This window comes from Petaurus breviceps, unplaced genomic scaffold, assembly GCF_028583685.1.
Source record: "Petaurus breviceps papuanus isolate PSGF00001 unplaced genomic scaffold, PetGlider_PUasm1.0 90383, whole genome shotgun sequence".
Classification (NCBI taxonomy): domain Eukaryota; kingdom Metazoa; phylum Chordata; class Mammalia; order Diprotodontia; family Petauridae; genus Petaurus; species Petaurus breviceps.
This window is the reverse complement of record NW_027187234.1, coordinates 518,003-533,157: the sequence shown is the minus strand read 5'-3', so window position 1 is coordinate 533,157 and position 15,155 is coordinate 518,003. Positions and strand designations below refer to the sequence as shown.

Here is a 15,155-nt window from a genome sequence, read left to right as displayed (position 1 = left end):
GGCTTCCAGGGAAAGCTCTCTGCCTCACATCAGCCTGCCCACCTCCCAACCTCCATACACACCCGATGGACTTGAAGGCCCTCATGTTGAGGACCACTACAAGTTAGGAATGGAGTGTTAAGTGAAGCGCCTCCAATCAACCACCTGCCAAGTCCTGTGAGTTCTTGAACTGCCAGACATTCTCTGACCATTCAAAAACTTTCTCCTCCTGAGTGATGGCGCAACCTTTTATAGAGCAAGGAGGAATTAACAATGGCTTTAGTTCTGCACTGGGAAAAAGGGGGTGGGAAAGGACTTGGGTGCAGGAACCATGGGAGGGGATACCTTAGTCCTCCTTCACCCCCTCCCCTAGTAAGGAAGGGGAGGAAAAAGCTACAAGTTTAGAATCTAACCTCAGGAGTATAAAAAAAAAATAGAGCCCAGGAACTCTCTTTTAAATAGGCCGTCACTGACCTAATCATTTACAGTATAACGAATGCGATTATTTCCTTCATAAATTTTAAATACAAGCAGAATAAAAATCACATTTTTTTCAGGCAACAGTAGCAGTTCAGTAGGTAAGTGGCTTGATCACATTTTTTTTTGTATTAGTATGCATGCAAGCAGCTTTAGTATTTAGATCCCTTATAAGTCACAATTTTTTTTTCCTTTTCTTTAGGTATCTTTACAAAGTCCCTCCATAAGTACCATCTTGTCTTCTCACCGGCGTCTCCGGCCTGCTGGTGCTGGCAGGACCTTGTTCGAAGGACTGGGGAGTGCTTTGGCTATCCGAGGGTAGGGGCTCTGGCCCAGCCACCTCCTGAATGACCGAACCTGCCCCATCTGCCTCTTCACTTGGCTCAAACGGCGGGTTGGAAGCACTGCTCAGGTCTACGTTGACCGTGTTAGTTCTCAGAGCCACAATGGTGGCGGCATCATTCCGCCGCTCTGCGTAGATTCTCTGCTCAAATACTTGGGCTGTGGTGGCCTGGAATTCAGGCTCCAGGGGAACACTGGCTGTGGTGGAGCCCATGACGGTTCGGTACATCTCCATCCCCTCGGGAAGCATGGACTTGATCTTGGGGAGCCAGCGTTTGCGAACTCGACGAGCATTGGTACACATGTCTGCAGCTATGACATTCATCTCACTCTCCTTAAAGCTTGGGGCAAAATTCTGACAATATACTGCAAAAGACAGGGAAAAAGATAACCAGCAGAGGTCAATAGAGTTAGGTGGAGACTCAAGGCGAGGAAGCCACATGTACCCAACCCCCTCATATGCCCCTCACAAGGTATATCTGCTTTAGAGCAACAAAAAGTTCCATCATTCCTTCTTAGAGGGCACCCACATCATGAAATCTATTCTGACAGATGGACATAGAGAAGATGCTAAGGGAACGACAAACAACGTATCTCCCCAGTAGGGTTGAATCAATCCCTTTTAGAAGGAGACTATATAGATGAAAATTCACATCTCCATTATTTTGGTTCAAAACGAGAGTTCAGTTTGTGGGGCCCCTCCCCCCTTTCAGCTCTTAAGGAGGTTAGAAACTCACTGTTCCAAAGAGGTATGATCATCTCCTTCAAGAATCCTCTATTTCTGACATTGCTGTCAGGCCTTTCAATTACATCTGGCTCTATGTATGACCCCCTTTTGGGGTTTACTTCGCAGAGATACTAGAGTGGTTTGCCATTTGCTTCTCCAGCTCATTTTACAGAGAAGGAAAATGAGGCAAACAGGGTGAAGTGATTTGCCCAGGGTCACAGGGTAACTGTCTGAGGCTGGATATGAACTCATGAAGATGGGTCTTTCCTGAATACAGGTTGGGCATTCTATCCAATTTGCTTTTCATGTCTGACATAGAACACTAGATGTGAAGCCAGAAGCTTAAATCTTCCCCTCAGACACTAACTAGCTGTGTGACTGTCCAAAACATGCAATTGCTGTGCCTATTTTTCTTATTTGTCAAATGAGAGGGTTAAACTAAATGGCCTATAAGGTTCCACCAATTCTAAAAAACTTATGAACCAATGACATCTATTAATCTAATTCATAGTGGTTATTGTTTTTTTTAAAGAAGGCCAGACTATAATTAGCTCTGTCAATTTCAATGTAGTAAATACTACTAAAAATGTTCACGTCCCCCCTTTACCCCCAAAGTGTATTCCTGATCACATTGAATGCCTTTGCAAGTGAAAATTTCACTTTACTAGAAAACATTAAGACTTACCTTTTGGGGAGAATTTCTGGCTATAATTAATTGACAAGGGAAGGAGATGGTCAAAACAAGGGCAGAGAAAGAAAGAAAAAGAGAAAAGTTCTCTGAAATTTTGTTTGGACACCAGCAAGTGGTCTCAAAGTGAAGAGGCCAATGGAATTCCAATCAAGATACTACATTCCTAGACCTGACCACGGAATTACAATGCAACCTAGAGTAAAATCCCTACTAATCCCTCAAGGGCAGAAAACAGCATCCTATTTATCTATGCATTTCCCTCAGTGCACAAGCATTAGCAAGAGCTTGGTCTCAGTTTCCTCATCAATCAGAAGGGGATAATATCAGTTTTATGGGGGCCAAAGGAGATGATAGACATTAAAGTTATTTTAAAAATTACAAAATGCTAAATACATGGAAATACAGTACGGATTAGACTACATTAAACCCCTTCCCCACTCCTAGGTTTGAAAGCTAAACTACAAAACTACAAAGAGGAAGCATTCAGTTCCTACCCCTAGCAAGTTAATTATCTGGCAGTAAATCACTAATTCTAACTAAAATCAACAAGATCCATACCTTTGTACCCAGTCCCCAAATTTTTATTTCAAAATTGCTAGAGCGACATGAGTTTTAGATTAATTACTGTCAGGTACCCATGAAAACAAAAAAGAATTTAAAATTTAGGGGCATTTTTAAAAATTAAGGAGTGTATATTAGCTGTTCTGTGAAATAGAAATATAAAATACATGGGGGGAATAAAAGAATGGAGTTAATGGGCTGATGCACACCCACTTTCTCATCTGGGGGAGTGGGGGGAAGAGGGGGGGCAGGCAGAGAAGGAAGCAGTCTACCACCCAGCAAGGCCGAGCTCACTGCCTTTAGATTCTCCCAGTCCAGGAATGAGAGAGAAGATGGCCGAGCAGATGGCAAGGACTTAAAATAACCACAAAATGTAAATAGGGGGGTTTGTTCAAAAAGGAAATTAAATCTATTTCACATATTAAAATAGTTTTGCAGCTGAAATCATCAAGCTTGGAAACCCACCAAAAAAGTTAACACCTTGAGACCTCATTCTGGAGACTGCTCCTTTATCCTGTTCCACCCACTTGCTGAAAATGAATGCTTCACACATTCCCCGGAAAAGCCTCATTCCAGGGAAGTGGATCAGCAGCTCCAATTATCAGTCACTAGGAGGCCAGGCTGAGGAATGCATACACTACTCTAAGCCAAAGAGACTTCAGGTCACTATAACCAGATACCAAAATCTTATACAGACAAAATCCCCCATCCCCATAGCAGAATAGAAAGCAAATGTTGGAAGAGGGTCCTAAAAGTTTGTTACAGGAGTGTTTTCTAAGTGGAAGCTTCATATGGAGGCTCTGAGGGGAAGTTATCAGAAAATCTGTCTTCAGGAACCCAGATCAAACAGGAATTATACATTGATAACACAATTCATTACCAGGAGATATGGAATATTATTTTGATTTCCCTCTACCCACACCCAACTTGTCTAGAGACTCTTAACAGCCATCCCTAATCCTTTGAATCTTAGACCTTACATTTCACTGCATTAAGGACTCTGCTGTCCAAAGGTTTCCGGCTGGGATCACTAGTAGAAGAGCGGATTCCAGTCCCACAACTGTTGGCTAGTGTATTCCTGCAGGAGAAAGGAAGAATAAGAAAAGATGAAGGTAGCAAATATTCTGGATAAAAATCCAAGTCAACTAGCTGCAATTATAATCAACTCATTATTTGTTATCCTCGATAACACAAAGGGGAGTACACAGAAGGGTGGAAAGGATCATTGCCAAAGTCAAGCAAATATTTACTGCTGGAATACTTCCTAAAGGGATTGCTTCTCTGCAGATTTACCTTCCTAATCAGAATCTACTTTGGCTAATATGAAAGTTGGTTGGTAGTTCTCTGAATTCACCCTGAAGAATGCTGGCAAGATGGATACAGCTCACTCACTAAGTGATTGAAGAAGTTGACCTGGGATTAATACCTTGGGTTGGGCATAATCTTGGTCGGAAATCAGGACACCTGAATTCTAGCTTCAGCTTTGTTACTCGGGGAATCTGTGTGTTCTAGGGCACTCATCTAGAACCACATTAAATTGTAACAACTGGAAAATGCTTAACAAAATAACTATTTTAAAACATAATGTTAACCTGTGATTTTTAAATCAATGTCTCCAGCAGGGTTGGGATTCTATTTGAGTTTGACACCACTGCTATAGGCAAATCAATTTCCCTATCTACAAATTACCTAGTGGCTAACTCCAATGTTCTGAGATAATAAACTTTTCGAAAGCAATAATTGACATCTTTAAAAAGAAAGAAGGAAAGAAAGGAAGAAAAATTTAAAAAGGAACCATCTTCTCATACCGATCAAAGAAAGTAGCAAGAAGCCGTCTCAGTAAGACTTTGTGTTTCACACCCGCACAGAGGTGACAGTTCATCAGCTGACCCCGTGTGATGTAGACTCCAGAGCCTGTAGCCAATTAGAACACAAGGTAAAACCCTCAGACTTAAGACTCCTTCAAGGACAGGACTTACTAATCTCTACTCAATGAAACACCACTATGCTCTAGGCAGAGTCAATCAAAATAAGAATTTTGAACTGAGATGTAGCAAGATCTTTTTTCCCCATTAAGAGTATTGATTTGTAGCATTCTTTTTGTGGTGGCAAAGAACTGGAGTTGGAGAGTGACTGGACAAATTGTGGTATGAAAATGACAAGGAGACAAATTATGCAGAGAGAGAGAGGGAGAAGAGAGAATGAGAATGAATTTTTTTTCTTTTTGGAGGGGGGAAGGTAGGGTAATTGGGATTAAGTAACTTGCTCAAGGTCACATGGCTAGTAAGTGTCTGAGGCTGGATTTGAACTCAGGTCCTCCTGACTCTAGGGCTCATGCTCTGGAATACACTCAGTGAATACAGTGCGACACCTAGCCGCCTGAGAGAGACAATTTCAAAGAAACCAGGGAAGAATTTTATGAACTGGTGTAGAGCATAGTAAGCAATAGGAGAAGAACAAGATGTACAATAAGAGCATTAATGTAAAGAAAAACATCTTTGAAAAAATTAGGAATTCTGAGCAGTAGAATGACTTATCATAATTCCAAGACTCCTAAGGAAACATGCTACCTACCCCACTCCTAATGGGAGAGCTCCTAGGGTGAAGATTGGGACACATTTTGGACATAGTCAACGTGGGAAAGTTTTGCTTGACAACTCATATTGTTATAAAGGGAAGGAAGTAGGTAGGAGGGAAAATAAAATATGATTTCTTGATTAAAAATTAATGTTCTCTTAGTTCTTAAGAACTTCCTCATCAAATAAGGCAGACTTTGGCAGTGATACTACGTACTAGATGAGGATTCTCCCTTTGGTCTTACACAAAGATGAGAATAAGTCAACTTGAAGCAAGATAAAGATAATCTAGAATTCAACACATGGATCTTCACCCTAAGCATGGATGGTGGATGGACATGGACAGTCATCAGAACAACTCATTAGATATCTCTTCAGGACATCCCATGCCCCATGATTCCTCGAGCACCACTGACCATCCTCCATGACACTAACCCATCCTTCTCAGATCCTCTCAAACTCCCCCCTTCCCTCCTCCCCCCAAGCTCTGTCATTCTGGGATCTATAATAAACCCACCTGGACCCCACTGGTACTTCAGCCTATTGTCACCAGTGGGAAAATAAGTTCTACAAATTCATTTAGGATTCTACCACTGTGTGACCATTAACAAATCTTCCTTCTTGAAACTCCCTTCTGTAATTATATACTTTTTTCATTCTCTTTCTCTGACACATCTCCTGTTTCTTGATCTCCTTTGCCAGCTTTTCTTCCTTCTCCCACCTGATATAGATGGCCATGTCCACCCCAAAGTCTTAATCCATGGATCTGTTCCTCTCTTTATATTGTCAACCATTTCCATGTCTGCATCTCTCTGCACATGATCGAAATTATATCTCCAACCTTGACCAATCTCATGAACTACAATTCTGCTAATGTTCTATCTTAACATCAATGAAGCAATCTAACCAGGCACTCTTAATTAAGTAGTCATATCAATATAGCACATGCCCTACAAGAGACTAAATTATGTGTCCTTTTACTTTCTGCTTTCTAAAGCTAGTGATTGGGAAAGCTAGTAGGACCAGTGATATGTTTCTTTCCATATGCTCTCTCAAAAGTTAGAATGACAAACATCACTTATAGACATGTTATTATTAGATAAGTTAATGATTAAAGGAAACTTCTACTTCAAAGATGTTAGCTGTGACATAAGGGCAGGCTTATCAGGATGCACCTTCCACTTGCCACCTTTTCGACAATGTGCAACTCCATCATCAAGCTATCTAAGAATCTCCTTCAATCAGTCTTTTAGTTTCACTCTAATGAATTTAGAGTATCAAAAACAGGAAAACAAAAATCCACAGAACATGAGCACCTAGATTTTTTCTTCCTGTGAAAGAATTCTGGTGGGTTGTAGGGGAGGTGGAAAGTTTCAGGGTGAGATAGGTTCAAAATGGTGGGCAGTGGAGCTGTTGCAAAGAGTCCCGTCTTCCTACTCTCAAGTCAGGCCATCTCTCTTCTACAGAGCCCCTGGTACTCCACGCTGGCTGGTACCTGAAGAATCCCTCCTATGATCTGCTTTGACTGTGGCTAAGTCAAAGGCCCCCTGAAGAAAATGACTAAGTTTTCATAATTGATTATGGTGTGAAAAATCCTAGGTGGTGAGAATATCTCTGGGATAGTGCTACCAAAAAAAACTCCATTACATGCACTTCACCCTTCCCCCCCCTCCAACCAGGCAGACATCCCTATCACTTTCATTAAATTTGAGAAAGTAATTAGCTTGCTATGGTTTCTTTGGTAACCGAGATCTTCTCAGCTCACACCAGCTGACCCAATCAGGTATAGCAGAGTAATTTTTGCTTAAACACACAAACACAATAAATACACATACACTCCAACAAGCCCAAGAAGCTACTAATTGAATAGATATTAATCTCCTCACTACAGGGATGAGAAATATATAATTTTTTAAAATCAAGACAAAATGCTGCTGACCACTTAAAGGTTCGTGCTGTAAAAAAATCACTTTATTCTACATTTTCAGTTTACAGGAAAAAAAACTTTACAAATTACAAATTAGTCCAGTATTTCAACAGGGATATCAGTGACTCCTAATCTCTAGACAACATTTATGACAGTGGCTGGGCCGAGATATGATGGGAATTGCCCCAAAGCTAAAATGGAGAATATTCTAAAAATGAAAAACCATTCAATATTCTGCATGGCCTGCTAGCTATGTATCTCTGGGCAAGTCACCAACTCCTTGAGCCCCACCGGGATGTTCTCTAACATTATTTTAAACTACCAAGGAATTGCTACAGTGGATCAGAGGAGAGTTTTTTGAAATGACAAACCTTTCTCTGCCACTGTGAGGATGAGGGGCTTTTTTTTTTGGGGGGGGGTGTCGGTGGAATCAGGGTCAACATAGGTTGACATTTAACACAGACAAGTTTTCAGATATGAAAGGGTTAGATGGATGATCTTTTCATTGAAAGAACTTAAAGATATTCCATGCCCATCAGACTTAAAAAGAGATAACAGTTTCAAACACAGAAAACATCATCCTGGGAAAAGTGCTAATATACTTTTAGATCAAATTATTGCTAGTTTTCCTAAAAGAAAGAAATCAAATTTCTCAATCTGCCTTTGCTATTACAAAACCTAAAACCATTACCCTGAGAATGCAGTAATTTGACACTTAGAAGTTGGGGTGGGGGATAGGGGGAAAGAATCATAAAAATACACAACATGTTTTTGTCTGCAACCTAAATTAAAATACAATTGTGATGCAGCCCGTACCAATCAGGAAGAATACAAGCCGGGGGAATTCAATTAAAATGCTAAATTAATTCAATTGAATAACTTCTCTTAATGACACATTCTTCTAAAAGGAAATTAAGGGAAATTTAAGATGTTCTATCCTTTCTTTTTTATTTTTTTTTTTGACTGATTGGTGATGAGTACATTGTTCACTGCTCTGAAGAGAAAAGAAAAAATAAAAGAAAGGACATTTGCACGCAATCTCTAAAATTATAGGGAGGGTTTGGTTTTCCTCCTCTGCTTAGCATTTTGAGGATGGGGGTGGAGAGGGGGTTTGAATTGGGGGTGCATGTGTGCATTCCTAAGAGAAAGGGGTCTACAAGCATCATGGATGGGGTGGGAGAGGCAGAAACCTGCAGTGGCTTTACCTGCAACGAGCTCCAGCTTCTCACCAGGATCACCCTCTGAATAGAGCTTAGGATGGCAGCGGTAGCCAATTTGGCTAATGAGGCTTGCAGGAAGGGCTACCAGGTCTCTTCGGATCAGGACACAAGAGCGACTCTCCAGAGGAATCTGCTCTGGTTTCTCTTGCACTAGGGATGAAAAGAAATTATTAAAATTTTTTAGGTTAGTCTGGTATGCTTTCAGAACCTAACACATCCCCAAGAAAACCATCCTGGGCTTATCTTTCCCATGGTCATTCTTCCAGTTTGTTGAAAGTGCTTTCATTACAATCTATTCCCTCCTCATGTCATTTCAACCATAAACAAGGAGGCAATATGGGAATTATTTCATCCTACCTCTCTTTTTTCTAAAGATTGGGAATCTATAGTACAGAGGCCTCTTGCAGAAGGTGATATTTTGAATTGATGGCAGGGCTAGACCTAGAACCCAGTTGAGAGACCTAGACTTTGCATGACCACTGTGATAGCTCAAGAATGCTGGCTGTCCCACAGATTCCAAATGACTATCACACGAAGAAAGTGTTGCTGAATAAAAATGGCCAAGCAGACCTGAAGTATTTCAGGGAATGGCTTAAAAGGAGGGCGATGTGATTCTAGACACAACCTCCATCACACTGATATCATTTTGCTCTTCTTCCAACACCAACACACCCCAACCATAGGATTTCTAATTATAATTTACTCTCTCCCTTCTCACATATTGTACTGTTTTCTAATTGTTTCTTGAGAAAGTCTCACTTTTCCAACTAGTTTTGTCTCTTCATCGTTAGGATAACAGCTAGCATTTATTGCAGATGTAATCTCATTTTTACAAAGTAGGTACCATTAGGATCACCATTTTAATAAATGAGCAAACTCCCACTGATAGACCTGTGCAGGGTCATAGAGCTGCTAAGATGAGGCAAGATTTGAACTCAGGTCTTCCTGACTCCAAGTCCAGCACTTCATTCACTATGCAATCCAGCTGCTTCATCATCCATACAAAGAACTGGATTCATTACAAATGCTCAATAAAGACAGCTTTTGGGGTGTTTTGTTAAAGACATGTCTGAAAAATATAAAGGGTTGTAGTCATTACCATTGCCATTTTTATTGCAGATTGATTGAGTAAATTTAGCTGAGTTATGGGGTAGTTCTCTAAATCAGCCAATGAATACTCTCCCACCTCAGGGTTACTAATTCCATTAGTTTCTATACCAGGAAAACATGCCTGCAGCTCGGATTCCTCCTCCTTCCAACACATGCCCTAACTATGCTGCAGCCCATGTCTCCAATGGGCGAGACTGGCTCCAACCCACCTGGCTTGTGAAACAAAGCTGTGGTTCCCTTCCTTTCCAAAGTGCCAGATCTGCTATCAAAGCAAGATGAGTCAGGTGGCCCAATAGATGGATGCTCCCCTTTACCCCCCTCCATATTATCTCATTATAAACTAGCCTTCTCAACAAATGAGAAAATGAACAGAGTCTGAGATAGAACTCCAAATAAAGCCATAAAATTAGTTTTCACATTGTTTGAAAAGCAAAGTTTAACAGAATAACAGCAGTGATTCCTCTGTCCTCTCTGTCCCTTGCTGTTATCTTTTCTATGTACTTAAAAGATTGTTGTTGGCTTTTTGAAAATATAAATTACATATAAACAAAAGAACAGTAAAAGGAAGAGATGTGAAGAAATTGTAACAAATATTTTTAGTCCCAGAAAATAGATGAAGGAATAATCCTTCCTAGAGCGGATAGAACCATGTAGTAGAGAAAGGCTGTTGGAGTCAGAAAATCCAGGACCAAACCTTAGTACTGCCACTTAGAACCTGTGTGACCTTGGGCAAGAAATATTAGCCTCAGTTTCCTCATCTATAAAATTATTACACCTGACTAGTTGACCTGTAAGATCTCTTCTAGCTTCAGGTACACAAAGGCTAGATGGGGTTAGGGGGAAGTAGAGCTCTTTCACCTTCAAAGTTCACCTCATGGTTTGCATGAACTGAACTGGTTTCCTTTGCTACTACAGAAGATTCAAGGGGGTTGTGTCAGGGTGGCACAGTATTGTATCCAAGAATGATTTCAGTGAAAAGAAGCAAGGAAACAATACATGACACACATACACAAGGCCACTGAACATTTTCTCAATCTGCTGTCTACTTTATATTGTCTTAAAGGAGATGACAGTTGCAGGATTCAGCTTCCCCACCCCCAACTGAAATCTCACGTCGGTGCCATTAGATTTAAGCACCAAGGATGTCTCTCTCTTCTAACCCTGATAACAGCTTGTTCTGCTTGTTTCCTTTCTTTTCCAAGCTTGCCACATGGACCCAATCTACATCCTGATTTACCAAAGTACTCATGCTCCCTTAGCCAGAGGCTCCAGCATCATTGCACTGTGCTTCAAGGATGTCCAGGGTCTATCAGGGCTGGGGCTCCTGCTCTGATATCTCCCAATTCCACTACACTGCCTGACCACTCCTCAACAATTCAGCTGAGGTCATTCTCATCACCTGGAATAAACATCCCCTCTCCCCTCTGCACCTATCTAAGCTCTACTGTTATTTGATCAATCAAGTGCTTGTCTCTTGAGTCAGAAAACCTAGATTTAAGGTCCTGGTATTGTGATTTTATGGATGTTGCTGCCTTAACCAAATCATGTTTCAGCTCTCAGTTTCCTCATCTATAAAATGGGAAGGGGATGCGGCTAGGTGGTGCAGTGAATAGAGCACTAGCCCTGAAGTCCGGAGGACCTGAGTTCAAATCTGTCCTCAGACATTTCACAAACACACACACACACACACACACACACACACACACGCACGCCGTGTGACCTTGGGCAAGTCACTTAACCCTAACTGCCCTCCAAAAAGCCAAAAAAAAAAAAAAAGGGAAGGAAAGTTGCAATAGATGGGGTGGGGAGCCTGCTGCCTGGAGGCTACATGTGTCCCTTTCCTCAAGGGGATCCTTTGACTGAATCCAAACTTCACAGAACAGAAGATTTTCTAGTGCACTAGATGCCCACTAACATTTCTTGCCGCTATAAATTTCTGATGCTATCCAAACCAGAGACAAGAACACTTAAATATCCCTACCTTTGTGGAGCTATTCTAAGGAGCACTCTGCAAGTTTCTACAGCACATATGGTATAACAGGCGTCATTACCTAGCTCTCAAAGCTTCATTCAGCCTCTTTATGCTTGAAACAAACCCCCCCTGGCCCTTCTGGCCCAGACACCACCCCAACTTCTAATGGCCTTTGGCATGTATTCTCTATGTGGTGTAAGTGGAAGATCATGTGGTTCAGTATAGAGCTGGCCTCAATGTGAGAAGCATCCATCCTGATTCTGACAGTCTGTAAGTGTGCCCCTGGGCAAGTCACTTAAGCTCAGGGCTGGAGGGAGAAAAATGGCTGCCTTGTGTTCAGATTAAGTGCCATACCTGAGATTTTTACTCAAAAAATCCTAAGTCCAGTCCCTATTCCTGTGGGGCACAGGTAAGGAATTAATCATGACATAATGGTTTCATGTGTTAGGACCTTTCTATCTCCCACCCCAAGTTACATTTATTTTCAAGAGAAATTGAATCCTTTCTCATTTGTATAATCTTCCAACAATCTTTCTCCTGTTTACTCTTACTTCCTCCCTCTCTGCCCCACCCCCCCATGTGTTGTTTTTGCAACCATTTCTGGCTCTTTGTGACTTTATTTGAGGTTTTGCTGGCAAAGATACTTAAGTGGTTTGCCATTTCTTTCTCTAGCTCATTTTACAGATGAGGAAACTGAGGCAAACAGGGTTAAGTGAATCGTTCAGGGTCATACAGCTAATAAGTGTCAACGTCTGGATTTGAACTCAAGAAATGGGGCCTTCCTGACACTAGACCTGGCACCCTGATCCAATTCACTACCTGCCTGCCCTTTTCTCACACACCCCCTCCCATCAGGTAGAAGGATAGGCACCTAACAACCCTATCTTGAAGTGAGTAAGCCTTACAACAAATTGAACAAACCTAAAGAAAATAAACTGACTTTCTTTTCTTTTTTTTTTTCTTTTTTTTTTTTTTTTTACTATTGTCTTTCATCAGACTTTCATCAGATTTTACTACCGGATGCCTCAATCCCATGAACAGACTGAGCCCCTAGCCCTGGGGCAAACTTCTTGGTTAGCTCTGCCACTGGGTCATGAGGAGGCCAAGGATGAGACAGTGGATGGGGTGAAAGAGTATATCCCCAATTTAAAGTGGTGGATCAAGTTGCAGGAGGATGAGGAATTTTAGTGAAAACTTACTTGCTAATGATTACAATCAGTGGGTTGTCCTTCACTGAAGTCTTCAAGCAAATGGAAGAGAATTTAAGGGCAAGAATGCTGAAGACCCAAGGCCACATGTGACCATCTAGAATTCAAGTTTTATAGAACAAATTATTTTAATAAGGGAATTTGTTCTGTGAAGTTTAGATTCAGTCAAAGGGCTGCACTTGAGGATCTAGAGGGCGACAGGTGGCCTCGGGGCCCTAGGTTCCCTACCCCAGGAATGATTACATTTAGGAAGAATTTGTGTTTAGGTATAAGTTGGACTAGAGACCTTATAATTCAGTGATTCATAGACTTGGTGATGCTACAAGTCGGGAAAGTCAAGAGGAAGCAGTGATAATTAACCTGGTAATCCCTATAGCCAAGTTTATAAATTTGTCAGCCTAAAACATTCAAATCCAATGAGCATTTATTAAGTGCTATTCATTTATGTGTGAGAATGAATGAAGAGACAGTGAGAAATACATGTGATTTAAAAACAAAAAAGGAATAACTATTCATTTTAAAATAAGCACCTATTATTGAGGAACAAATTAAAAATTGAAATTGATTTGTGTTAACTTGATGACAAAGTCGGCCTTAAAGAAGTGTTAAGAGAAGGCATCTTCTTATTCAGAAGCAGGGTATTGTGGATATGGAATATTATATATCTTATGAGAACTGATTTGACATATACATGGTCTGCAACACTGATAAGGCATGAACCAGATTAAAATATAAATGGGAAATGCTTAACAGAATAAAGCAGAACATGGATAATGTTAATATGTAGTTTTCTAAGTCAACACGCTATCTGCAGGGATTCTTCTGTACATACAGTTTAGTAGCTCCTCATAATAAAATAAAATACTATTAAGGGAAAAAAAAGATAATATGGGTTCAACAACAACCTCAGACACTAACTGTGTGATCATAGGTAAGGCAGTTAAATCTTCGTCTTCCTCAGGTGTAGAAACACCTGTAAAATGGGGATAATAAACAAATCTGGCCTCAAATACTTACTGTATGTCCCTGGGCAAGTCACTTAACCCTGTTCGCCTCAGTTTCCTCATCTGTAAAATGAGTTTGAGAAGAGAACGGCAACCCACTCCAGTATCATTGCCAAGAAAACCCCAAATAAGGCTATGAGGTCATGAAAAGTCAGACACAACAGAAATGACTGAACAAAAATAAATGTTACTATTAATTATATTATCATTATTTTCTGTCTTAGTGTAAATTCCAAAGGTGAGATACAAAAGCAAGCAAAGGTCACTCCATCCTCCCTCTGGGTATTGGCAAATCAGGTCACTGACAGCAAGCAGGGGAATGATCTTGGCATTATCTGGCAAGGAAGGGACCTTCTCATGCCTGATGTTTCAGCTGTTGCTCACTCAGAACACCTTCCTACTTTAGGCTTTGTAAGCCTCTCAATAGCACTGATACTGCTAGAATAAGACTCTCCTAACTGTCTCCGTGCCTACAGTCTCTCTGTCTCTCTAGATCATTGTTCATATAGCTACCAAAATCTTCTTAAGAAAGGTCTGGGGCAGCTAGGTAGCACAGTGAATAGAGAACCTACCCTGGAGTCAGGAGGACCTGGGTTCAAATAAAGCCTCAGTCACTTAACACTTACTAGCCTTATAACCTTAGGCAAGTCAACTCCAATTGTCCTGCCCTCCCCCCTCCAAAAAGTCAAAAAAGAAGGTCCCGGCCCTGTCATTGTCCTAAAACTTTCACTGGCTTCTTTTTGCTTCTAGGAATAAATAAAATTCTTAAGTATGCCATTTAAGGCCCTCCAGTTTGGCTCATCTATTCTCCCTACCTTACTTCACATTTCTCCTTGGCATACATTCTATGTTACAGAAAAAATTGCCTACTAGTGGTTCCAAACACACCATCTTCCACTACCTCGCCACAAACCCAAAAGTGATCCCCTATGTCCAAAATACACTGCCTCCTCATTCTCCTTTCCTCCCACCCCATTGCTAATCCCTCTCTACTACTGTGCATTTATCATATACATATGTATTTATATATTTTTATATGTGTACATATTTCTCTGCTCAATGTAAGCATTCCTTGGGAGTAGGGATTATTTTTTTTTAACTACCCAGCCTAACACATTGCTTTAATGTGTGTCAAATTAAACTGAAATTCCAGGACAATCAGCTTTCAATACAAAGTACAATTAGAGGTATGTCTTGATGAAGATGAGGATATAGCAGAATAGATCCCAACTCCTTGATGATCTTCATTTGTGTCTATATTCCTAATGTCCAGCACATTGCCTTTCACACAGTAGGAACTTAATAAATATAGGTTTAGATTATATATAGTTTATGGCCTATTCAGGAAGCTCTTTGGGAAC

At 40.8% G+C, this 15,155-nt stretch overlaps 1 protein-coding gene across 3 annotated transcripts in view; it reads right to left on the bottom strand.

Moving 5' to 3' along the window:
• Positions 1 to 549: 549 nt before the first annotated feature.
• The window catches only part of NACC2 (NACC family member 2), a 118,789-nt gene continuing 104,183 nt past the window's right edge, over positions 550 to 15,155 (bottom strand). For all 3 annotated transcript variants that reach the window (XM_069108377.1, XM_069108379.1, XM_069108378.1), the window contains 4 exons: positions 8,486 to 8,650; positions 4,586 to 4,691; positions 3,758 to 3,855; positions 550 to 1,164 (listed from right to left, as the gene is read on the bottom strand). In XM_069108377.1, the coding sequence (XP_068964478.1) occupies positions 665 to 1,164; positions 3,758 to 3,855; positions 4,586 to 4,691; positions 8,486 to 8,650 (869 nt within the window). In that variant the 3' untranslated portion in view covers positions 550 to 664. The remainder of the gene's footprint in view (positions 1,165 to 3,757; positions 3,856 to 4,585; positions 4,692 to 8,485; positions 8,651 to 15,155) is intronic.